General features: G+C 50.3%; 1 protein-coding gene across 1 annotated transcript; it reads right to left on the bottom strand.

Annotated features, from left to right (window-relative positions):
• Positions 1-2966: 2966 nt before the first annotated feature.
• GPR162 (G protein-coupled receptor 162) lies at positions 2967-10990 on the bottom strand. Its single transcript, XM_037910882.2, has 5 exons — positions 10479-10990; positions 5864-7757; positions 4766-4955; positions 4107-4258; positions 2967-3859 (listed from the first exon to the last, which is right to left on the bottom strand). Exons 2-5 carry the CDS (start codon positions 6728-6730, stop codon positions 3329-3331), a joined length of 1740 nt encoding a protein of 579 aa, XP_037766810.1. The 5' UTR covers positions 6731-7757; positions 10479-10990; the 3' UTR covers positions 2967-3328.
• Positions 10991-26279: the final 15289 nt, after the last annotated feature.

Raw genomic sequence — 26279 nt, 5'->3', positions numbered from 1 at the left:
CTCAATTTTATTCTGTCTGGGATGTTTGAGGGATTGGTCAAGTCCCCAGCTCCTTGAGTCAGGTGACAACAGGAGACTCAACTTCCATTTTAAAAAATGAGTAAATTTCTAGCCTTCATAGGCACGGAGAAAAGCTTGAAAATATGACCCTGAAGCCTCAAACCCTGACATTTATTATTTGTTTAAACTCTCATGTTTTGGGGTCCTAACTCATGATTTTTTAATGCTTGGGGTTGGCAATCTACAATGACCTATGACCGTGTGGATGCTCAGGCCAACCCAATCCCCACTCTGCATGGGCTGACAAACCTACAACACTCCCTCCTTCCCCAACTTGATTGTGTCTCGTGATCACATCCCAACATTGTATTTACCATGGTGCAGCCAGGCTTAGCAGTCATAAACTCATGGGCAGCTAGTCCCCGGCCCCTCCCCTTCTGCCCAAGGCCCTGCCCCTCCCCTTCTGCCCCCCTCCCCCAGTGGAGCCCAGAGCACACACCTCCGTGGCCACCGTCCACCCTGCACACTCCCAGCCCCAGGCAGGCGGTGCAGCCAGAGTGCCCCCAGCTCCAGAGCTCTGGGTGGGCAGCGTGGTCCCAATGCCAGGCGGATGGACCGATGGGCAGCACGGTGTGGCCCCAGTCCTTGTGCGCACCAGCCCCAGCCTACCTGCCCCAGCCTCTCGGCCACAGAAGAGCGGAAAGGGAACTGGAAGCAGGCAGGAAGGGGCTTGGGGGCAGAGTGTGGGCTGGGCCATGAAAGGCTGTTTGGGGAGGCACAGCCTTCCCCTGTCTATGCTACCCCCTGCCCATGAATAAACTAGACCAGATCTGTAAGACAATCTCTTCTCAGGCTGATGCCCCTTTTGTCTGAACTGATGCCCCATGTTCATTCTCTCAGAATACACCTGAGAGACAGTCTAAGCTGTTACTGGTTAATGTAGTCTTTGGATTCCACCACTGGAAACAGTGCCCCAGGGATACAGGGCCATGTATCCTATTACCCAGTCCCTCTGGGCCAGCCAGTCCCTTCAACCTGGGGCGGAATTGAAATGGTGTCCTACAGGTGAAAGGCTCCATGAACATAAGAATGTAAGAATGGCCATACTGGGGCAGACCAACAGTCCATCTAGCCCAGTATCCTGTCTTCTGACAGGTTTCAGAGTAGCAGCCGTGTTAGTCTGTATCCGCAAAAAGAAGAGGAGTACTTGTGGCACCTTAGAGACTAACAAATTTATTTGAGCATAAGCTTTCGTGAGCTACAGCTCACTTCATCGGATGCATGCAAAAGGTTTTTTTTCTCTCCTGCTGGTAATAGCTCACCTTACCTGATCACTCTTATTACAGCGCATATGATAACACCCATTGTTTCATGTTCTCTGTGTATATAAATCTCCCCACTGTATTTTCCACTGCATACATCCGATGAAGTGAGCTGTAACTCACGAAAGCTTATGCTCAAATAAATTTGTTAGTCTCTAAGGTGCCACAAGTACTCCTCTTCTTTTGTCTTCTGACAGTGGCCAATGCCAGGTGCTTCAGAGAGAATGAACAGAGCAGATAATCATCAAGTGATCCATCCCCTGTCGCCCAGTGACTGATACACTAGTCCACCTTTCAGCAGGGGTGAAAGTAAGTCGAGTGACTTACCGGTATGCTGGGGCCAGCTCTGGCCCCCAGAAGGGGCGGGGCTGAGGGGGTCAGAGCCAGCTCCAGCCCACCCTGTAAGGTAAGTCCCCCCCTCCCCCACTGGGGTAGCAGCAGCAGCAGCCTGGGGAAGCGGCGGGGCTCCAGCGGCTATTTAAAGGACAGGGGCTGCAGAGGCAGTTGGAGCCCCGGCCCTTTAAATAGCTACCCCAGGGCTCCAGCAGCGGGGCTCTGGAGGCAACCGCTACCTGGGGCTCCAGCCACTGCAGTACAGTGCACTGGCTCTTGCCGGTACGCCATACCGGGGCGTACCAGCTTACTTTCACCTCTGCCTCTCAGAGTTTGGTATGAAGGGGAAACCAGCCATGGTGTGTTATGGTTTCCAACATGAATGAAGTTCAGTAGTGCTGTCCCTGGGGTCGGCATACAGTAGAGTCTTTTTTGTGCTCCTCTCCAGGGTACCCTGGTTCTGTTTCTGAATCTTTGTTGGCAACTCTGTGAAGTGGGAAGGTCTGCAGCAGGTGCTCTACAGGTTGTGGGTGAGGGTCAGCTGGATGGATGGGCTTTTGGTGTCAGGGTTCAATTATAAAGCCAGGTTGCATTATACACCTAGGACAGCTCCTGCTGTTAACCCCCATCTTTGAACCTCCTTACCTGTCTGGCCTTCTTTCCTAATGTCCCCTGAACACCTCTATCTAATGCTGCCATGACAGTATCTTTACCCATTCCTGGGGGCTGTGAGTCCAGGCAGCCAAGATTAATCCTAATGCCTGTAAACATGGAAACACTGCTCCATAAACAAAATGTTTTTTTCTTGTCTTCACTCTCATCATCTCCAGTGGATTTAACCACTCTCTGGAACAGGGCTGGTACAAGGTGGTGGTTTTTATTCTAAGTGGCATTAGTTGACATGTAAAAACACAAGCAGCCACCAGTGCCTTTTTACACTAGCACACCCATTCTTGGTGCCTTGGTGAAACTGAACCAGTGGTAGAAATGGAAATTTTAGGAACAAAGTCTAGTGTGGATACAGCCTAAGTCACCCCTGAGACTGACAACAGAACTATCCCTCCTGTGTCCTGAAAATCCTCCCTGGTACAGTACTCCCCTTCACTTCCTGCCCTGCACTGTTGCTGTTAAATATCTGCGGCCTCCCACTCTAATCTGCTGCACTGTTAAGATGGGTGGCGGTGGGAGCTTTGCCTGTTCCTTATGTCCCTCCCCAGAAGCCTGGGAAACTTCATTAAACATTTTGTCAATCACTTTGTTGCCACGGAAATGAGGTTATTATTAATACAGCATTTTAAAAACAGACACACATTGACACTCCAAATATAGAATTTTAATACTATTCTGTCCCCACTTCTGCTCTCAGGGGCATTTTCAGTGATGGGTGGAGCTAATAAGAGCGTGGACCTAATAAGGGGTGGAGCTAACAGAGGGCAACCCCCAAGTCATATTTATAACCTGTGAGCAGGCACGGGCTGCTCATGTCCCTGGCTCCTTCATGTAGACCTGTTGCACTCATCCCCCAACCACCTCAGCATACATGCAGGTTGCCTTGTTTCTGCCAGCTGTTGAGAAATATGAGAACATAAATTATCCATTGGGTCCCAGGAGCTGGGGGACATTGACAGTTTTATTTAAGAATCCCAATGGCAGTGTATGTCTTTGATGCAGTCTCATAGGTTGAGCTCCCTGAAGGTATGTGCCTCACAGGCTTCAAGGGTCCTTTCATTAGCCTGCTGTCTGTCCTGCAGATGCCAGTCTTCACTGCCAGACAGTGAGCAGCGTCGCACCCGATCAGGGCCCTCTTCCTCCTCCTCAGCACCCCCCAGGGAGAGGCGGCGGTCCCAGCGCAATGTGAGTGGGAGGCGGGAGTGGCGTGGACTGCAGGCTGGGGAGGGCAGAGGTGTCTCGTCGATGAATGTGGTGATCTCATCCCTGAAGAAGCAGGCGCTGGAGCTGGATCCTCTGGGGACCAGCCCCCCCTCAAGAAACTGTCGGAGAGTGGTCAGCTCATTTTCAGGGGGCCGCCGGCGGTGGTGGTAGTCATGAAGTTCAGGAGGAAGGAAGCCAGGGCCACCAGGCTTGCGGGGAGTGGTGACTCGGATGTCATCAGATGATGACCACTTGTGGAGAAAGGATGGAGTGGAGCGGTGGGAGGAGAAGATGTTAGTCTCATCATGGGACATTCTCCGGGAGATGGGGACCTGAAAGAAGGTAAGGGGAGATGAAGGTGAGGGGAAGGGAGATACTGTGAGGCTTGGGGAAAGCCTCAGAGATAGAGTGAAAGAAGGAAAGAGTTTCAGAGATGGGAATCCATGGGTTATACACATATGGGAGGCTAGTGACCCCTTAAGACCCCAACAGAGTTCCAAGGAGGGGAATATCTGGGTGCGACACACAAGAGAGAAGGGACTGGAGGGTAGGGTGCCCCTTGCAGTCCCTACAACTCACCTGCAGATAGTGCACCCTGTCGTGGGGCAGCAGCATGTGACTCATTGGCAGCAGCTTGATGTCCCTGGGATCCCGTTTCACAGCCGCAGCGCCATTGGCATCAAATCGCACCTTGCAGATCCGCCCATCGCCGTAATCCTCACAGGCCCCATCTGGTGGCGATGGGGAGAAATGGTGCACAACACTGCCAGCTGGGAATCTCCTGTCACCACATGTTCAGGGAGCCTGCATACCCTCCTTTCACATTCCTTTGTTTTCAATGTGTCCCATAGCTCCTGCTGTCTGCCCTCTGAGCTCTCCCCTACCCTCTTCCCGCATGGCAAACCCCTCTTTACAGTTATCCCTGTCCTTGTTGGTCTAGGGAGTATTGGATCTACCCTGTCCCAGCTCACATCCTCAAATTTCTTGCCACCAGAATGAAGAGAAAGATGGAAGCTCGGATCACAATGTTGGGGAGGGGGTTCCCACTGTGGTTTGGAGGTTTACATCCTGTGTCTTGCCCCACCATCACAACCCCAGCTACAACCCTGAATCCTTCCTAGCCCCGCCAGTAGTACTCTGGCCCAACACCCAGTGCTGCCAGGCTCCCCCCTTTGCTGTCTGTCCCAGGGGCAGGGTTTGTGATGAGGGAGATGGAGGGAATATGGGGGGGGGCTTACCGTCATCCCCCTCTTCCTCTGTCATGATGGCCACGCACTGCTCCCACACAGTGCGGACATCAGCTCGGTAGCGCTCGCAGGACCAGATGAAGGAGGGAAGCAGCAAGGTCTGAACCATGGAGCACCAGAGCACTGCCAGCACCATCCAGGTGGGGGCGGTATCATAGCGCAGGCTGAAAAAACTCACCACCTTGGGGGTGGGAAGGAAACAGACAGTGAGGGGGAGAGAAACATACATGGTCACAGAAAGAGAGAGGGGGAAGAGACAGACGGCATGAGAGTGAACTGTGCAGTCAAATGACTGATTGGCAAAGGGTTCTTAAAATAATTGGTCTTGGGTTTTTGTTTTTTCAAAGTCTCCTTGTTTTGTCCCTTACAGATGTCATGAATGTGAAGGCTGGGCTGCCCTGGGTTTGCTGGAGGACATGGGGGCTTTGAGAGCACGTATTCTGCACTCTCACACGTTAACTGAAGGTGTGAGACCTATAGCAGCCATCCTTTCTCAACAGTGTTCATTATGCATGGGAGTTGAAATAGGTGTCTACAAAGCACAGTTTCTATTCCAGCCCCCTGGTCTTGGTAATTCAGAGCTTTGCACTCCTTTCAGCTGTGGGGTTAGCACTTTAAAAAAAAAATTGAGCAAAAATAGTTTGTCCATTTTGAGAATAAGGCAAACATATTCCTGCTGCAGGAGAAGCAAATTCCTGCACCCTGAATGCCTTTAGAAAATACACAGGGCCAAATATAGAGACCTCTTGTTTGGGGAGAGGAGGCAGTTGACAGCCTCTTATCTAAAGTCTCAAGCAATAAGGAGGCTGGGTTAATTGTACACTGATCTCAGAGTGGAGCTAAAGGGACACAGAAAGGGGGCTTCCACATCCCTTCTCCAGTGGAACTCAGGTGAGGGCTAAATCACTCCAAGGAATGCAGCCCACAGTGGGGCAGACTGAGGGGGCTAGCTGAGCACTGCACTGAGCTGGAGACCACTTTACTACATTCTCCACCCTCTCTTGGCCACACCTGCCAATCCCTTGAGAAGGGAATTGGGGAGTGAGTTGGTGTCCTATTGAGGTGAAGAAGGGGCAGCCTACTCCTTACCAAGATGGGCACCCCGGTGAGTGTGTCATACAGGAAGACAATGGCGCTGATGAGGTTGGTCATCTGCATGGAGGTCTTGGCTGACTCTGAGCCATCCAGCGATGACCTCCTCTTGCCCCTGACATCCTCTACAACGATGGCTGGCACATTGAAGGTGTTGTGTGCTGAGGCGGGGAAGGAGGAGGAAGCTTCCTCTGTCTGCCGGTGACGACATCTTTGGTGCCTTTGGTGCGCCCACAGGGTCTGGTAGAAGGTGATGGCCACACACACCAAGCCCATAATGATCCCTCCCAGAAGCAGGAGGCTGAAGCAGACACCAAATCCCAGCCCAATCTTGCTGACGATGAACTGGCAGCCACGGGCATAATAGCGCTCACCATTGTTGTGCCAGCCAATGGAGGGCAGAGTGGAAAGGATGAATGACACCATCCAGATGCCCATCACTGCGTGCAGAGCCTGCTTCTTGGCATTACTCAGCCGGTAGTTTACTGGCCACCTCACCATCCACATACGGTGATAGGACAAGGAAGCCACTGTGAAGCAGGTGGCCAGGGCGAGGGTATAGTATGTGGAGACAAAGACCTTGCAGATGCTCTCGTTCCAGTCATAATCGGAGGACTCGCGCCGCAGCTGCACCACGGCATAAGTGGTGAGGGGAACAGCCGCCATGAGGATGTGGGTCCCAGCTAGGAAGCACAGCAGCAGCTCCAGGGGTTTGTGCTTCTGCTGCTTGGCTGTGATGCTCAGGATAATCCAGGAATTGGCCAGCAGGGCTAGCAGCCCGCATGCCAGCCACCACAACGAATTGTTGTGCAGGGTTGACTCTGACAGGTCACCCACGCTACTACCCCCACCACGATGCATCATGCCTCCCACCTTGGGAGCTGGAGACAGGATAGGAGGATCAAGCACAGGGACCCCGCACAGGGGCAGACAACTCTCGCCTCATCTGCTCTGGATAGGAAGCAAGGGGCATACACAGGAGGGGTCACCAAGAAACATTGCCACAGGGCATATGGGAAGAGCTCTCTCTTTTTCTCTATCCCTTTCTTTGTGCAACCCTTTCAATCTGTTGCTCCTTCCCTCTTTTGCTCTCTTGTTATGTTTCTTTCACTCTTTTAATCACTTCCATTTATTCGCTCCCTTATTCTCTTTCCCTTCTCTTTCTTTTCTGTCTCCCTCCTTTTCTCTGTCTTTCTCACTATCACTTGTTAGAGCTTCCCCTCTCTCTCCCACACATGCTTTCTTTTATTTCCTCTCCCTCTGTTCATCCTCTCTCCCCCTTTACTCCCTCCGAGATGGATCCCCTGCTTCATGCTCCATCCATATACACCCAGTCTGAGTGAGACCTGCTCTCAGTTCCACCTTTTCCTGGGGCCTGTGAGGACTACACCCAAGTAAACAGGTGTCTCTGGGGCTCAGACCTGTCCAGATATTTCAGTGGGATGCAACTACGTGCCAGATCTTGGCATCTCAGTTCTGGTGTCTTAAGGGATGGAGGGTGTGGGGAGGGCTAACAGAGGGTTCAGAGAGGCTGTGGGCATAATGGTGGGGTTGGCAAATGCACAGTGCACAGTCCCCCACTCACCAAACACCACAGCCTCAGGGAGCTAATGATATCTGCCCCCCAGCCCTGCTGAAGCTGTAAAAGGGTGGGGGGAAGGAGGGGCAATGGAGGGTGGAGGGAAGGAGAGGCAATGATCTAATCTGTCCAGGGTGCCCCAACCACCAGCCCTGCACACTGTCCTTTCTGCCACTCCCAGAGCTTGTTCTGTTCCTACAAGTCCCCCTCCTCTGGGCAAGGTGCAGTGCTCAACCAGTGAACAACTGGGGGACAGTGAGAAGGGAAGATCCTTTTCCCAGGCTCCCTTGGAGATTCAGGGCTCAAGATTCACTGCAGAAGGGGGAGAAAAGAGAAAAGGCAATTTAAGATATTTCCATCTCCCCAACTCTCTCAACATTCACACACACAAATAGAGCATTCTGATCTAGGCTGTGCAGGGTTCTCCCCAGTGGCTTTAGATAATAGACTATCCAGATGCATGCCTGTCCTGACCTGCAGCCCCCGCAGATCCAGGTCTGGCTCCCCTGCACCCACTCTCATTTCTGCTGACTCCTGACCTGCTGCCTGCCTCAGCCCCTGCCATACTGGTCCTGGGATCCCCTCACACAACACTTCTGCTGATGCACCTCAGTCCTGATCCCCAAGCCGCTGCCCTGTGCTTCCAGTTGTGAATCTTTTGTACGAAGCTGTAAAGCACCTCAAGCCTGTCTTACAAACCCTCTCCCTCCTGGATTTCAGGCCTCAGATCCTCACATCTCTGCAGATACACTTCTGTCTTGATCCACAGTACCTATGCTATTTCACACTTGGGTTCCCCACCCAAAGCTTTGCTAATGCCCCTCATTTGAGATGTATCCTCCCATCCCCCTAATATTCCAGTTCTGGGTCCAGCTATGCCAGTGGCCTCCTGACCCACAGACATCCTGCTGTTCAAGTCTTAGCCCAACACATTTCTGCCATGGCACCTCAATTCTGATCAATAGCTATTCCAGGCCTGGACCCTCACACAAAGCTCTACTCATGCCCCTCAATCCTGACCTGGAGGACCCAAAGCTATTCCTATCCTTAGTTCCCTGCATATCTCTTATGGTGGCCCTGCTCTGCAGTCCTGCTCTGCACTAACCTCATACTATTCCAGCCTTGGGCTCCCCACAAAGTCCTGCCAATGCCCCTCTGTCCTGCCCTGCAGCTCTCCTGATATTCCAATGCTGGGCTCCCCACACAGACCTGCCAATGCCCCTCAGTCCTGCCCTGCAACCCCCCTGCTATTCCAGTCCTTAGGTCACATTATTTCTCTGCCAATATCCTCAAATCTTAATCCACAGTCCACTGTACCATCTCTGGTCACCCCACAGAGTTCTGATGATGCATTTAAATCTTGACCCACACATCTTAAATTCAAGTCCTGGGACAATATACACAGCTCAGCTAGTGCACCTCAATCCTGACCTGCATCCACTTGCTATGTGAGTTCTAGACTCCTGATACACAGCTCTACTGATGCACCACAATCCTGACCTGCAGCACCCACAGCTATATCAGTCCTGGATTATCTGCACATCTCTGCTGCTGCCCCTCAATTCTGACCCACACAAACCCCTGCCATTCCAGGCCTGGCCTCCCACATTGCCCTGCCAATGCTACTCAGTACTGCAATGCAACCTCCCCTGGTATTGCAATGCTGGGCTCCCCACGCAGCTCTGCCAATGCCTCTCAATCCTGACCTATTCAGATCTCCTATTCCAGTTCTTAGTTCTGATGCACCTCAATTCCTGACCTGCAGCCTCTCTTTTTATCCTCAGCCTCATCTTTCACCCTCCACTCTTGCAATCTGAGCCCCTCTAGCTCCTTTCACTCTGCGAAGGTGCTGAGGCATGTGACTGGACCAGCCTGTCCTCCATGACTGGATTTAAAGACCCCAAGTCTCCCCACTTTGTGGGCTTTTTTAACATACCATCACCCTTGCAGTTAGGCCTATGGCCTTTGGAGACAGTTATGAAGCTAAAGACCCCCTAATAATCCAAGGAGATGGTATTTTATTGGAGGGGAAATTTCCAGGCCCCACTGTCTCATGTGCCCACCCACACCTGTCACTAAACCAGCCAGGACCCCTCCTGTTTTCCATGGGGTCCAAATCTGCTCCCAGGCACTGGGTGGGTGGCTCATGGTGTCTGGGTCTCAGAAGTTTTCTGCTGGCAGATCCCTGTCCCTGTCCCCTTGCTTGCCTGGGCTTCCTGTCAAAAGGCCACCCTCCCACCATCCATCCTGCCAGCTGGGAAGTGCAGCTCATGGACTCGTGACTCAGGGAAAGGCAGAAGAGGAAAGGTCTGAGATGAAGATGACCCAAAAGGAGAGTGAGTGGGTGAGAGAGCCCTAAAGCCTAACAGAGATGGAGCAAGGGGGGAGTATCTGTCTGGCTGTGCTGCCTGGGTGGGGGGGAGGAAAGGTGCCAGGGCCAGGCCGGAGCTGCAGGGCCTCTTCCACCCACCTTGTCCTTTTGTCTCCTGCCCGAGGCACAGAAACTGGAAAGGGTTACAAAGAAGTTGCCATGGTTATTGCTAAGTGGTGGAGGGGCACTGGGGGCAAAGGATGAAGGGAGCAGTGCAGGGACAGGGCAAGCTGGTTTCCTTTTCCCCTCGAGAGGGATGCAGGGGGGAGCACAAAGGAAAAGAAGGAAAAAGTGGTGGCTGGATAGAATAAGAGCGAGGGAAAGAAGGACAGAGAGGGACAGGGACAAGGTGCAGAGGGCCCCATGGCCAGCAGAATACTGACCAAAAGAGTGATAAGGCCTTAGAGCACAAGCCTCTGTGTGTGGAGGTGACAGTCACCTCCAGGGCAGGAGATGCATCCCGATGGGCTGAGAGTGAGAGGGGAGGAGGAGTGGGGCGGGGGAGTGGGAGGGGGAGTGCCAAGGGGGGCACACTTGGAGATCGCTAGAGAAGAGGGAAGGTCGAGGCTGGGGGAAAGGAGGAAAAGGCGAAATGCAGCGAAGGGCCAGCCCCCTCCCCCTGGCCACACACTGGCGTCTGGAGCTGAAGGGACCCATCTTACCTCTCGCTGGTGCTGGCGCTGCCATGGCGACCGGAGCATCTCTCCTTGTGTGTGCGGGCGGCTCTGCCGTCCCCCGCTCGCTCCCGCGGCCCACATGCCCCAGCCACAGGGCGCTGCAGGCAGCGGGGCTCGGCCCCGCCAGCCGCCCGCCCGCCCGCCGGAGTGACAGCAAGCGAGCGCGAGATGGAGGGAGCAGCGCTGGCTCCGGATCAGTGGCGCGGGGATCGCCTGTGCTCAGCAGGGAGGGGGGCGGGTGGCGGGGCGAGGAGATACAGGGCTCAGGCTTAATGGCTGAATCGATCGTCTATTAGTGTGTGTGTGTGTGTGTGAGAGAGAGAGTGAGTGTGAGTCCCTCCCCTCCGCACTCCCCGAGGCGGGTGTTGTTCTGCTGGGCTTCCGAGCGGTTTGTTTCCTATTGGGAGTAGGAGGAGTGTGTGTGTAGGGTGCTCTGTTGTGTGTTAGCCTGGGAGAGGCCAGGCTGGTGTCTGCGTGCCCTGCAGGTGTGAGGGCGTGCCTAGGTTACGGAGCAGACAGGCTGGTGTGTTACAAGTGTGAGTTGTGTGTGTACTTGGAGAGAGTAGGCGGGTGTGTATTACAGGTGTGAGATCTGTGCAAGTGTGTAAGGGAGAGGGAAGACTGGCCTGTGTGGGTGACAGGTATGTGTGTGAGGCAGAGGGTATACTGGGTGTGAGTGGGGTATGTGGGCAGGAGAGGGCAGGCTGGGGTGTATATGTGTGTATAGGCTGGGGTGTGCGTGGTACAGCTACAGAGCAGGGCCCAGCCCTGGTTTCTGAGCTGGTTCTTGGCACGATTCAGCTGTAAGGGTAGCTAAGGACAGGCTGGGTTCAGCACTCATTCAGATGCAAGGCACCCACTGTCAGCAGCAGGTAATTTCCCAGGTGCAGCCAAAGCATTCCAATCTGTCTGGCTCTGTCCCATCCTCCCCTTGCTCCCCCACCTTGGACAAATTTGGAGACCCAGATGGACTGGGACTGAGATCCCTCCTGGGCAGAAGTTGAGGAGTCCCTGCCCCCAAGAGAAGGAATTGTGGGGAGAGAGCCAGGGTATGAGATGGAGTCAGAGAGAGAGACTCAGGGGCTTAAGTTACAAGAGGCCATGGAGGGGCTGGTGGCTTCAGAGAGGTCTCTGCATGAGATGAGACCCCAAGAGCTGCCTGGGATGGGTCAGGGTATGGAGATCTGACTCAGCTGGATGGTGGGGTCAGTCAGCTGGTCTGGGGCCTTCCCCCACCATCATTCAACAGCCTGATCCCAGGTCAGGGGTATGGGGAAGGCTGGGATAAAGGGGGCTGGGGGCAATGCCCAGTCAATATCACCTCTCAGACCAGAAGTGTGAAGCTCCAGGACCCATTGAATCCAGTGGGACTAGAAGGTTTTCCCAGGACAATGGACACCCACAACTCCCTCCCTCCTCAGTGTGAGGGCCCCTTAGTGAGGTGACTGCACCAGCCAGAGTCCTCATGTATGTTATTTCTAGAAGCTGGCATCTCCCTCTATTAGAATTATTACTATTTATGCAGGGTATTTCCAAGACACCAGTTTAACCATAAATTCCTTTATTAAATCCAATGGCTGAACTGTATTTATACATTTGCTTTAATATGCCTCAAAAGCCTAAATAATAAGCAATTTATTACATCCAAACAGCAACAAAACATTGATAAGCATTTGATCAAGATACTTAAAAATGGGCTAAAGCAAGTGGTGCTTAGACCCATATTGGTCGGCTCCAACTTGGCCAAGCAGCTCTTAGCAATGAACCTTTTAAGAGTTTACTTTTTTATACTCTTTAGCAAACAAGTAACATCATTGCCAATTATCAGACCTTAACTGAGACCAGATGAAGACGTTTCTTATGTAGCCAGTTATTTACTGCATCTTGTACCCAGTTAACCATGTTTTATTTCTATTACTTTAGACCAGACCGTAAAAAGATAACACTGGTATTTTGAAGGGTCCCTACAAGTTTAACACAACTCTTCTTTCTTGTGTTCTCATTCTTTTTGGTTCCACGCTTTGAGTCTATGTGCTCATGCTAATATTGCAACTAAATTTAAAACCATAATTCTCCCATATCTAATGAGGGCCTAGATTCCTACATCTTTCCTCCATCTGGGCTAAGGATGGGATGGGAGTCAAGGGTTCAAGATACATAGAGATCCTGTGGTCCTCCCAGCTTTGCTGTGCTCACTCAAAATGCAGTGCTCATGCCTGACATGAGACCAGGGCACCAAGTGATTTCATCTGAGCTCAACTGGCTGGGGAGGGGTTGGGTCCCAGATATAGCCATCTGTTGTGCTGTGGAACCTTGTGGCTCTTGGTGGTGTAGAGTGATGAAACAGCAAGTTAAGGGTGGCGGGGGTGGTAATTTCATAAGAACCAAAGAGATCTGCTCTCAATCAAGGCATTTTTGCATCTTATTAGCACCTGGGCATGTGGCCCATTTCAGAGGACATGAGCAGAAATAGGACAATATCAGGGTAAAAATGGCTTCATGTCAGGCAGAGAGACATAGACAGAATGAGATGAGCAGGGATAGAGGGCCCACTTCATCCTTATCCTTTACTCCAAAGAGTCTGTCCTGGCTCCTGGCTTGATACCAGGTTTTCTCAGTTGGCACTGGCAAAAGGGATGTGCTAGGGGCATTCCCAAAATGTGAGAGTGGCCACAAAGCCACTGTGTTCAGGTCATTCTAGGCACATAGGAATTGCCAGACCAGATTAGCCCAGAGTGGTCCATCTAGTCCAGTCTCCTGTCTCTGACAATGTTCTGTAGCAGATGCTTCAGAGGAAGGGTCAAGAAACTCCCTGGGGACAATTTATGGAATAACCTGCCCCTGGGAGTAATTTTTTCTCAGTTGCTGTCACTTAGTGGTTGGTTTATGCCTTGAATTAGGAGGATTTGTATCCATAGCTTCCAACTGGTGTGCAGATCTGTTTGTGACATTTTATTAAAATTCTTTAATGAGACAATTTGCATAATTTCAAATAATTTGCATAAACCCATATACTTCATCTTAAAAATATGTGTGTGCTTAGTGCTGGTGAAAGGTGTTGGCTTGTCTGTTCTGCGGAACGAAAGCCTGTTTATCTACAGGATATCAGCAGGGGAAGCTTCCCACCCATACTGCCTTGCCAGCCTACCTCAACTCTCATCTAGGGTAACTTCCTCTAGGGGTAACGAGTATTTCATGGTCCAGCTTTTGGCAGCTTTTGGCCTTGCTGCTGTGCCTGCTAATCAATGCAAAGTGTAGTGGTGAAGAGAGCTGGGCAGGAAAAGGTCATGCTGTTTCACGGAGCATTCTGATATTTCCAGGTATGATTTTGCTCCCATTTGGAATGGAACCGCACAATTTCAAAATTCTCTGTGAAAGGGAAGGGAGTTCCAACTTCAAGGCAATGTGCCTGGCAGATTGCCCTGGAACCCTGAGCTCTGTAGCAGCCTGCTGGCTGAGCTTGCAAGGAGCTGGGCAGGTGAGCTGGCAGGAAATAGGCAGGTTTCTAATGGGACCTGGCTGGCAGGCTGGAACCCTGCCTGGATTCCAGAGGAACATGGCCGAAATTGAATCATCTCCACAAAATGTTTTGATTTCAATGAATTGGCAAATTCTGACAAAAAATATTGCATCAGCTTTTTTCTGACCAGCTCCAGTTGAGTTTGTAACGGGAGAGCTGGAAGTCAGCTCCCACAAACTCATCTTCTAGAGGGGCCACCAAACATCTGTTAGTTAGGAACAACTGGGCTGGGCTGGGTTCAAGTTGATGATTTAGATGCAAAAGGCTCTGTAGCTCATTAGCAATGCCTGGAGACATCCAGTCCCCAGTAAGTGTTCATGTTACACTTTCAGGGATAAAGCTTGCTTTCTGGAAAAAGAAGCGTCTGACTTTTCAGGAACTGACACACCCAGGTTCTTCCACTCTCTGGACACGCAGAGTATGTGTGCACTTTGAGGGTCTCAGTGCCCAGGTCAGCTGATTCAGGCTTACAGGGCTGCTGCTCGGGTCTAAAATTTGCAATGTTGATTGCAGGCTGGAGCCCAAGGTCTGAAACCCTTCCCCCTTGCGGGATCTCAGACCCTGGGCTGCAGACAGAGCCTGAACATCTACACTGCAGTTTTATAGCCCCTTAAGCCATGTGCGCCTGAGTCAGCTGGCTTGGCTAGTCGTGGCTGTGCCACAGGTCTTGTATTGCAGTGTAGATGTACCCACAGGCAAAATCTTCCACACACTGCTCTCACTCTCCTTCAAACACATGCTACTGTGAAATGTCCCGCCTTGTTCTTAAAGGGACAACTCCTATTAACAATTATACAAACATTAAAAGTACAACAAATATTGACGCAACGTCCAAATTCACCTCTAAATATAATCTTTTGCTAAATAAAATAATTTTAATAATTATCCAGGGCTCCCACACTAGCTGAAAGAGGGTCATAGGTATAGCTATTTTTCAGGACACCACAAGTCATCAATAGGCCTTGAAGCCATGACCCTTCACTCCACAGCACAGCTATCAGCTACTTGAACAACTGCTAATGGAAGCAGGCTATGAACTTCTTTGTGGAGCAGGTCACAGAGGTTCCTTACAACACACACTCTGCCAATGGATTACACAACTATTGTGAGTCAGCACTGGAATGCTGAATATCAGGATTCCTGGGTTCTCTTTCTGCCTCTGTGAGCAGAGTGTGGTGTAATGGTTAGAGACAACACAGAGAAACATGCAATTTGGCATGTTACTTCTAAAAGGCTGTATAGCTGTAATGTGGGCCTTTCATATTAAAGATTGAGAGTCTATTCCCAGCTTTGTCTGAAGTAATTGAGTGAAACCACTCATTTCTCTTATCTGAAAAAATGGATGAATGATAGTTGCATAAAGTAAGAGGACACAAGGCCTTGATTAATATGGGTTATTATGACCCGCACAGAAATACTAACAGCAGGTAGTGGAAGAGTTAGGATTAAAACTTGCATATGCTTGGTTACAGCCTAACACACATTTTCTTAGGCAACTGGGTACCTTATGAAAGAAAGATTTTCTCTCTCTCTCTCTCTTTCTCATATTATGTGTGTGACATTTTCCTTGAGATAGGGGAATGTATGACAGTCCTGCCAAATGTGTGAGTGTACATGACATGTGGCAGATCTGTACTTCCCTCCTGCTTTTCTCCTGGTCTAATGTAATGATGGGGATGTTCTCATACTTTTCTGAATCCTAGTAGCTCTTGGCCCAATGATATCCTGGAGCAGTGAGTTCCACAAGTCGTGTATTGGTTAAAGAATATTTCCTTTTAGCAATTTTCAATGTGTTCTGCCTTTCAGTTTCATTGAACAGCCTCTTGTTCTTGTATTAGGAAAAAGTAAATAGGAGCCCTTGATTTACCTTCTCTTGCTATCCATTATTTAGCATTCCTCTCCTCTCTATACTGAATGAGCCTTTTCCCTGATTGGTTACAGTTAATGTAGCACCCAGTAAGGTGTAGGGGGAGTTCAGATTATTCCTTGCAATATGCATCACTTTGTATTTGTCAGTCCAGAAGTCTACCTGCCATTATGTTGTCCTAGAAGCGACATGCGGTGTGGGGCGGGGGAGGTGTGGGGGCAAGGGGAGGAGGGGGAGATGGAGGTTTCAGGTGACTCAGCTTTTGGGAACACTGCTTGTGACATTCTAGCACATGCAAAGTTGGTGGTGTGAGCATGTGGAGTGTTCTGATGGGGTAGTGTTTTATCTCCACTTTGCACAGGTGTAAACGACCAGGCAAGGCCCAAGGGTGAGGTTGCTCAGTAATTCATGAAGCTCTTTTGTGTTTTCCTAGTGGAGCAGGAGCTGCAGATGTCAGGGAACAACCTCCTCTCTCCATTCTCCTTCCCTCTCCTTTGCCAGGACAACAGCTGTGCCCCTTGTCCCAGTAGAGTACCTTGCCGGAGGGGTGGAAGGTCCCTCAACTCCTCTCTGTTCTCTAAGCCCATCCCAACCAGGGCAGGACTCTGGCCCTGGCCTTCCCCCATCACAATTCTACTTAGTACAGAGACCCCCTCAGTGGTGTAGCCTCACCATGCAAGCACCACTCTTATTCACTTCTGAGGCCGCAAAGAGTTCCCACCCTGAGTTGCTTTGTTGGATGGAATCCCAGGCTTGGCCAGAGAATGGTTCAGTTCCTTGCCAGCCTTTCAAGGGTCACTGTGGACTGTGTAACTAGGGCACAGGAACAAAATGGATCCTCCGAATCTGAAAAAGGCCTCTGGCAAGTGGGGGTCAGAGGAGAGACCTCATAAGTCCAGCGCAAAGAAAATTGGAAACCAGTCGGTCAATGGGTGATGAATAAGGGAGCTGATATTCCTCCTCTTTCCCCTCTTGATTTACTGCTGAGGCAAGCTCTACCTCTGCCACCAGACCTTGCCCTCACAGTTCTCTTGTCCTCTGTATCCTGAGGACCTCTGGAACTCAGCGCCTGTAGGCTCAGCTAAACTGGTACAAAGTTAACAGCCATGACTGAGAAATTTGTTCCAATCCAAGGCCCAGCCCTTGCCCTGGGATTTAAAGCAGAGCACCTCCTCATGGTGAACAAGAGGAACAGCAAGAAAAGAGTGAGCGGAGAGCTCTAGAGAGAGGCCTCTCTAGGGCATACCTACAGGAGAACTGGCAATCCGATAGAGAAGGGCTGAGAGATCTGGAGCAGAGATTCCTTGAAAAATATATGCAAAGAGGATTTAGGGATACTCAGAATGGCGGGCTCCTACACCCCTATAGAGAGGGGCTTAGAGTTCCAGAGAAGAGACATCACGAATGATAATTGCAAAGCTTTGGGGAACCCTGTTCCCCTCCCTCTGTTTGGGGAATGCCAACAAACCAAGGGGGCAGAAGTGCTGGAGCAGACAATGGAAACCTGTGTGGAGGAGCCCAGCTGTTCCAGATTCCCATAATCATGGGGAGAGGGTTGGATGCAAGCACGCACACAACCTGGGGTTTTTCCTAGCAAATCCCCATTTGCAGACATTCCCCATGACAGGTGTAAACCATGAGAAAATAGCCAGTGCAGAGCTCCCTGCCTCATGCACCATCATGGTGCCCACTACGGTTCACTGTGGAGGCCAGAGCTGGGCAATGGCAGGCTGCTCCTCTGTCACTGCTGAACTTGGCTGATGAGCCGATAAAGTGGAAAGCAACAGCTGGAAACATTAAATTTTCTCTGTGAGATAAAGAGAAATGAAAAGAGGTGTTGGGTGCCTTCCCTCAGACCTCAGGAATGTAGGAAGAAATGTACAGGACCAGAGACACTGCTGAGGAACAGGAGCGCTGCCCTGCACAGCCCTTAGGGAGGATGAATCATGCTGGGCAACTGAGCAGATTGGGTCTGACAGACTCCACCGGAATCACAGCCTCACGCTGCTGAGTCGAGGGACAGAAATAGACTAGGGAGAGAAGGGACCCGGAGAGATGTGACCATGACCTGGGGTTATCTTGGCAGACATACTTTTAGCTCAGCAGGGCTGGGCAGCGCAGTCTAGTCACAGAATGCACAGCACTGCCAGTGCCCCTAAAGCCCCTCCATGGTATTCCAGCTCTCTCCATGTTTCCTTCTGGAGCTGAGGTGGGGCACAGTCTCTGGGGCCTCCCAGGGGATCTGTGATGGGTCCTGGGGCTTGACCCAGCCACTAGAGGAAGGGATATGAGTGTGTTTATGGAAACGCTGGTTCCTTACTATAGCCCAGGAGCGGCATAGATAATAGTAATCCAAACAATTATGGAAAGCCTATAACACGTCCAGCTTTTTTTCAAAACCATTGCCATTTCTGGTCATGTGCCACTGGGCAGCGTTCCAGCTGTTGTAATTGTTTTTTCATTGCAGATACTGTTGTGCATTGTTTATTTGGGTCCTTTTGTGCAATTTCATATCAATGTGGTTTCATTTTGCTGTTATTCCTATTTTTTAGTGGTGTGTTATCAGTATGGTTCCGTCATTCTGTGTGATGGTTCATAAATTGCAGTGGTTTGTCATTGTGTGTTGCAGCTTTTCAGAGTTGGGTATCATGGTTGTTATCATTGTGTTTGTGGTTGTGTACTATTGTGGTGGTCTATCAACTATTATACACAACTATTCTGCCATTGTATGTCAATTTGTTTGAGTTTTATTGTGGATTATTATGCTTGTTTTAAACATTGTATACTGTGTTTTTAATTCACTGTGGTTGTGTCATGTTTTGGTGTAGTAATATGTGTATTTATGCTTGTGTTTAGTGTTGTGGTTGTTTAACATCACTATTATGGGTTGTTAAGGTTGAAGCCAGATTTTCATTTTAATGGAGGTGAAAACATTCTATAAAATCTGTTTTTGGAGTTAGAGGAGTAATTTCAAATGCAGCGTTGTAGTTTGAGAACTGCTGAATTTTCTAAGGAATCTTGAAAGGGGGAAAAAAAACAACATGAGATCAGTATGAGGTCAGTTTCAACCATTTCAAAAAGCACTATGTGATCAAAAATTTCCAGTGTCTACCTTTTTTTTAAACATCTTTTTACAACATACCAGAGCAGTCTGAGATATGAAGTTAAATACATTTGTGTCATCTCTGAGTAGTTGGGAAGAATGGGTGTTAAAAGTCACAACATATTTTGTATGTTTATCGAGGAAGGATTGGGGAAGTATAGAATCATAGAATCATAGAATCATAGAATATCAGGGTTGGAAGGGACCCCAGAAGGTCATCTAGTCCAACCCCCTGCTCGAAGCAGGACCAAGTCCCAGTTAAATCATCCCAGCCAGGGCTTTGTCAAGCCTGACCTTAAAAACCTCTAAGGAAGGAGATTCTACCACCTCCCTAGGTAACGCATTCCAGTGTTTCACCACCCTCTTAGTGAAAAAGTTTTTCCTAATATCCAATCTAAACCTCCCCCATTGCAACTTGAGACCATTACTCCTCGTTCTGTCATCTGCTACCATTGAGAACAGTCTAGAGCCATCCTCTTTGGAACCCCCTTTCAGGTAGTTGAAAGCAGCTATCAAATCCCCCCTCATTCTTCTCTTCTGCAGACTAAACAATCCCAGCTCCCTCAGCCTCTCCTCATAAGTCATGTGCTCTAGACCCCTAATCATTTTTGTTGCCCTTCGCTGGACTCTCTCCAATTTATCCACATCCTTCTTGTAGTGTGGGGCCCAAAACTGGACACAGTACTCAGATGAGGCCTCACCAGTGTCGAATAGAAGGGAACGATCACGTCCCTCGATCTGCTCGCTATGCCCCTACTTATACATCCCAAAATGCCATTGGCCTTCTTGGCAACAAGGGCACACTGCTGACTCATATCCAGCTTCTCGTCCACTGTCACCCCTAGGTCCTTTTCCGCAGAACTGCTGCCTAGCCATTCGGTCCCTAGTCTGTAGCGGTGCATTGGATTCTTCCATCCTAAGTGCAGGACCCTGCACTTATCCTTATTGAACCTCATCAGATTTCTTTTGGCCCAATCCTCCAATTTGTCTAGGTCCTTCTGTATCCTATCCCTCCCCTCCAGCGTATCTACCACTCCTCCCAGTTTAGTATCATCCGCAAATTTGCTGAGAGTGCAATCCACACCATCCTCCAGATCATTTATGAAGATATTGAACAAAACCGGCCCCAGGACCGACCCCTGGGGCACTCCACTTGACACCGGCTGCCAACTAGACATGGAGCCATTGATCTCTACCCGTTGAGCCCGACAATCTAGCCAGCTTTCTACCCACCTTATAGTGCATTCATCCAGCCCATACTTCTTTAACTTGCTGACAAGAATACTGTGGGAGACCGTGTCAAAAGCTTTGCTAAAGTCAAGAAACAATACATTCACTGCTTTCCCTTCATCCACAGAACCAGTAATCTCATCATAGAAGGCGATTAGATTAGTCAGGCATGACCTTCCCTTGGTGAATCCATGCTGACTGTTCCTGATCACTTTCCTCTCATGTAAGTGCTTCAGGATTGATTCTTTGAGGACCTGCTCCATGATTTTTCCAGGGACTGAGGTGAGACTGACTGGCCTGTAGTTCCCAGGATCCTCCTTCTTCCCTTTTTTAAAGATTGGCACTACATTAGCCTTTTTCCAGTCATCCGGGACTTCCCCCGTTCGCCACGAGTTTTCAAAGATAATGGCCAAGGGCTCTGCAATCACAGCCGCCAATTCCTTCAGCACTCTCGGATGCAACCCGTCCGGCCCCATGGACTTGTGCACATCCAGCTTTTCTAAATAGTCCCTAACCACTTCTTTCTCCACAGAGGGCTGGCCATCTACTCCCCATGTTGTGATGCCCGGCGCAGCAGTCTGGGAGCTGACCTTGTTAGTGAAGACAGAGGCAAAAAAAGCATTGAGTACATTAGCTTTTTCCACATCCTCTGTCACTAGGTTGCCTCCCTCATTCAGTAAGGGGCCCACACTTTCCTTGGCTTTCTTCTTGTTGCCAACATACCTGAAGAAACCCTTCTTGTTACTCTTCACATCTCTTGCTAGCTGCAGCTCCTGTGCGATTTGGCCCTCCTGATATCTTTCCTACATGCCCGAGCAATATTTTTATACTCTTCCCTGGTCATATGTCCAACCTTCCACTTCTTGTAAGCTTCTTTTTTATGTTTAAGATCCGCTAGGATTTCACCATTAAGCCAAGCTGGTCGCCTGCCATATTTACTATTCTTTCGACTCATCGGGATGGTTTGTCCCTGCAACCTCAACAGGGATTCCTTGAAATACAGCCAGCTCTCCTGGACTCCCTGGAAGCTGGAAGCTTAGTTGATATGGGTTTGATTCCCTGATCTGCCACATATTTCCTGTATGACCTTGGATGAACCACTCAGAGAAAAATTTCCAGAATGTACAGGTACATTGAGGGGGAAAAAAAAAAAGACTAGTGTGAACTAATAAGGATGAATTGTGTTCCAAATAATAGAGTTTTATTCAGTAACAAGATCAGTGAAAAGAAAAATCTGTATAATTTTAAAGCAAATACATTAAAAACTTAATACAGTAAAAGCTTTGTTATCTGGCATGTTGGGGGGATGGGGGGTGCCGGTTAGTCAAAAGTTCTGGTTAACTAAGACGGGGTGGGGACTTCATCTGGGGGTGCGGGCTCTGGGGTGCAGCCCAGGATGAGGGGTTTGGAGTGCAGGAGGGGGCTCCAGGCTGGGGCTGAGGGGTTCAGAATGCAGAAGGTGGTGCGGGGTTTGGGCTATCGGAGGGAGTTTGGGTGCGGGAGGGGGCTCAGGGCTGGGGGTAAGGGCACGGGACGGGGGGTGAGGCGTGGGCTCTGGGAGGGAGTTTGGGTGCGAGAGAGGGCTTGGAGCAGGGGGTTGGAGCGTGGGAGGGGTTTCGGGGTACCGAATCCAGGCGGCGCTCACCTGGGGTGACTTCTTGCAAGCGGCAACATGTCCCTCGGCTCCTAGGCGGAAGTGCAGCCAGGTGGCTCTGTGAGCTGCCTCCGCCCGCAGGCGCTGTCCCCACAGCTCCCATTGGCCACGGTTCCCAGCCAATGGGAGCTGTGGGGCCAGCACTCAGGGCGGGGTGGGGGGGCAGTGCATGGAGCCCCCATGGCCATTCCTCCACCTAGGAGCAGCAGGGACATGTCACAACTTCTGGGGAACCACGTGGCACCAGTGAGGGAGCCTGCCGGCTCCGCGCCAACTGGACTTTTAATGGCCCGGTCAGTGGTGTTGACTGGAGCCGCCAGGGTCCCCTTTCAACCAGGTGTTCTGGTCAAAAACCAGACCCCTGGCAACCCTATTGAAGATTTGTATTGGAGATATCAGAAATGCCCGTTTCTAGAGCTTTCTGTTGTCTAAAGTGCCGGATAACACAGCTTTTACTGTAAAAGACTAGAACATAATTATCAAGGGGAAAGAACATTCATGTCCAATTTAGCTACACACACCCAACTGTGGCTCTCAAAGGTCAGCGTATGTGAAGCTGGGGTTGTCCTTAATGTCCCCCAGGGTGGAGTGTTTGGGGTAAGGCTGGCCCCTGATGCCATATGGTATATTGCTGGGGGTGTAGGGAGGTGCTGCAATGGAGTTCTCCATGGACTGCAAAGGCAGGAGAACTCGGGATTGTTGAACTTGTAGGTCCACAAAGAGTCCCAGCACCTGTGTTTGCTGCCAGAGATGCCCCATTGTGCCCAGATGCGTCTCCCTCTCCTTTTCCTGCTGGGACTCCTGGGCCTTTCTCTTGTCTGCTCTTACCTTCTCCAGACTGTCTGCAATGTTCACCCTCTAGGCCCTGTGCTAATGGTCCGATGCAGCACTGCATCCCAAGTCCTCTTTTTTCTCTTCCTTGTCTGGCTCAGGCATTCCACGGGTGTGGAGAGGGAAACCCTCTTAGCTGCAACAGCAGATATAACACAGAGAGGTGTCATTGTCAGTACAGTCACAACAGAAAGCAAAACTTAAGATTCAGAACTCCCTTCTGCTGCTCCCCTAAAGTGTTAAACAAGACATGCTTATTGACACTTCTGCTTTGGAGTGATTGTGCCTGGCACCACTCACAGCTCCACCTCCACCTGCCCCTGGAGGAGGGAGGACAGGGCCTGAAGTGCCTGCGCACCTCCAGGCCCTGCAGAGGCTCCTTTATGGTGCAGGTAGTCCGGCGTGGAGCATACTGGTGCACACCTTCCTGTGCCACTTCCAAGGGCTCCAGTACAACTGGCAGCTCCTTTATCTCCATCCGAGAGGTCTTCCACAAGACCCCTCCAGGCTGCCAGTCTTCTACCAGGACTTCCTCCGGACCTGGAAACTGGTTTCAGTGACCAGGTCCGTGGCAGCCACCAAGAGGGAGGATCTCCTAGCGGAGCCCCTGCTACACAACCCCCAGCTCCATGTGCAGGTGGCGGAGTCCCCCCTCGATGTGACAGAGGTTGGTCCTGGCAGAAGTCACCAGACTCGGAGACCTCCTGGACTACAGCTGGGGAGAGTGGCTGGATCCCCTGATGCTTGCTCAGCACATTGGGCTCTCCAGCCCTTGTACTCCCTGGTGAGTACTTCAGGAGGTGAGGGCTGCTTTGCCACCCACTGCTCAGGTCTACCTCAACCGGGTCCTGCGGGAGGGCAGCACCTGCCCACCCTACACCCCAGGCCCTCTGGACTGTCTCGTGGGGCCCCTGCCCCGTGGACCCACCCAGCCATCCCACCCCTTCACCGTGAGCTGGCTGCACGATTTGCAGCCAGCTCATTTCTGGACCGCGCCAAAGAAACATCTGTACACGCTCATGCTCCACACCCTTCAAGTCCTCACCCTCGTGTCCCGCCCTGACATGAACTGGAGGGAGGGATAGCTCAGTGGTTTGAGCATTGGCCTGCTAAACCCAGGGTTGTGAGTTCAATCCTTGAGGGGGCCATTTAGGGATCTGGGGCAAAAATTGGGGATTAGTCCCCCCTTTGAGCGGGAGGTTGGACTAAATGATCTCCTGAGGTCCCTTCCAACCCTGATATTCTATGATTCTATGACCTCCTACACCTCTGGAGGGTGAGGAACCCCAGTGGGCCAGCCTATACTCCACCCTGGTTCCAAGGGATGTCAGTTCATGGAGCCATGAGCATAGCCATGTTTTTGGCACATTTCACCCCTGTCTTGGACACCTGCCCCTTTTGCGGTATGAGGGAGACCCTGGCGCACATGTATCTGGAGTGCACCAGGTTGCAGCCCCTGTTCCAGCTCCTCTTAGACATCCTATTGCATTTTTGGCTGCACTTTTCCCCTCACCACCTTATCTACGCACTCCCTATCTGTGGCCCCACAAAGTTGCAGGACCTCCTTGTCAACTTCCTCCTAGCGCTGGCCAAAATGGCCAACTACAAGACCAGGGAGAGGAGGTTGGCTGATGGGGTTTCCTGTGACTGCGGGGCCTATTTCCGATCCTCGTCCGCTCATGCATCCGGGCAAAGTTCCTCTGGACAGCATCCGCTGTCTCCCTTGACACCTTCGAGGAGCAGTGGGCGCTGTCTGGGGTTCTCTGCTCGGTGTCCCCATCAGGTTCCTTTCATTTAGCTCTGTGACCTCACTCCTGTCCCTGTTATATCTTTAGTTGTCCCCCGTAATTAATTGAGATCCCGGACCTTGTGAATCCTCCCCTTCGGCTGGATCCCAACAGGACCACTCACAGCTCCAGCCATGGTGAGTGTAGGCCACCAGGGGTGAGGGAAATGGAGAGAATTGCTTGATTGCATGACACTATGAAGATAGGGCACTGGCATTGTCATTTTCCACAGGCAGTGGTGATTTGTTAGCTCAGTGCAGAGCAGAGCAGAGAGTGCAGCTGCTGCTAGTGTCCCAAAGCTGCCCGGGCCTGTATGTTGCTGGCCTGTGTCCTGCAATGGTGCTTGCTGAAGTTATCGCTGAGTGGTGTGGGAAAGTGTCCTACCGCATAGGAAGAAATAAGGCTGCCATCCCTAAAAACCTTTGGGAGAAGATTGCAGAGTACCTCAGTGAAAGTTTCATCCAGATCTCTCAGAAGGATTCAAGGGACGTCCCAGTGTACATAAACTGCCCCACATGGTCCCCCTTGCAGTACCAGATTTACCAGTTTACCCCGGCTCCTCCCTTGCTCCAGGGACCAACCCTAGCTTCTGCCCTGCTGTGCTTTTGCCCCCGGCCCCTGCCTTGCTCCAGTCAGCAGGGATTAATCCTCTCCCCATGCCCCACTGTGCTCATCTTGCCCCTAGCCCCTGCCTTGCTCCAGCTGGGGACCAGTCCTTCCTCCTCACCATGCCCTGCTGCCAGGGTGGATAAAAATTAATGTCTTTTTAAAAAAAATAAAAAAATTGGATTTTTTAAATTTAAATCGGATTTTTGAGGGAAAAAACCTATCTAAAGATAGTTTTAATTAAGATACATTATATCTCATCATGGAATAGGGATTATAAATTCTAATTCTATAGTATGAGACAATATATTAATGTAATCTTTAAGAAAAGTTTTGGAAACGAGTTCTAATATTTCATGGATTAGGGACCCAATCTTATGGGGTTTCACAGGCTTCTGTATAGATTATTTAGGTTAATCTTTCTATCTAACCAATGGGACTTAGTGCTCAGTCTAGAAGATACCATCAGAGATGCTTAGTTTTGCAGTTCTCAAACTGTGGATTTGTGTCTCCAGAGGTAAAATGCTTGTTAACAGCAAACATGTATTTAAATAAATAATTAATATGTAGAGGTGAGAAATAACAGACCTCAACCCTACTGTCCCTCTGCAAATTTGTGTACACAGAGTCAATCCCTTACCTCTCTTTAAAAGTGAAAAGTTTCAAAAACTTCAATGAATAGAAGATTGTAGGGGGCGGAATATATCTGGACAAGGAGATGAAGTGTGGAGATAAATGTGAGAAGCAAGGGACATACGCTTTTTTGTTAAAATATTATATGTTTGCTGTTGAAGAAAAAAATCCAGAATACTTAATGTTGTTGTTTTAGTTAAGTCTGAAGCACTTACACGAGAGGCAAGTGATCAGGAACAGTCAGCATGGATTCACCAAGGGAAGGTCATGCCTGACTAATCTAATCGCCTTCTATGATGAGATTACTGGTTCTGTGGATGAAGGGAAAGCAGTGGATGTATTGTTTCTTGACTTTAGCAAAGCTTTTGACACGGTCTCCCACAGTATTCTTGTCAGCAAGTTAAAGAAGTATGGGCTGGATGAATGCACTATAAGGTGGGTAGAAGCTGGCTAGATTGTCGGGCTCAACGGAGTAGAGATCAATGGCTCCATGTCTAGTTGGCAGCCGGTGTCAAGTGGAGTGCCCCAGGGGTCGGTCCTGGGGCCGGTTTTGTT

This window comes from Chelonia mydas, chromosome 1 (genome assembly GCF_015237465.2).
Source record: "Chelonia mydas isolate rCheMyd1 chromosome 1, rCheMyd1.pri.v2, whole genome shotgun sequence".
NCBI lineage: Eukaryota > Metazoa > Chordata > Testudines > Cheloniidae > Chelonia > Chelonia mydas.
The sequence above is the reverse complement of the archived record's forward strand: the minus strand, read 5'-3'. Positions and strand labels throughout refer to the sequence as shown.

Coding starts and splice junctions, on each gene's coding strand:
- GPR162 (XM_037910882.2), bottom strand. CDS start 6,730: ATGATGCATCGTGGTGGGGGTAGTAGCGTGGGTGACCTGTCAGAGTCA. Junction 4,259..4,765: donor AGAGGAAGAGGGGGATGACG/GTAAGCCCCCCC, acceptor CATCGCCACCAG/ATGGGGCCTGTGAGGATTAC. Junction 3,860..4,106: donor ACAGGGTGCACTATCTGCAG/GTGAGTTGTAGG, acceptor ACCTTCTTTCAG/GTCCCCATCTCCCGGAGAAT.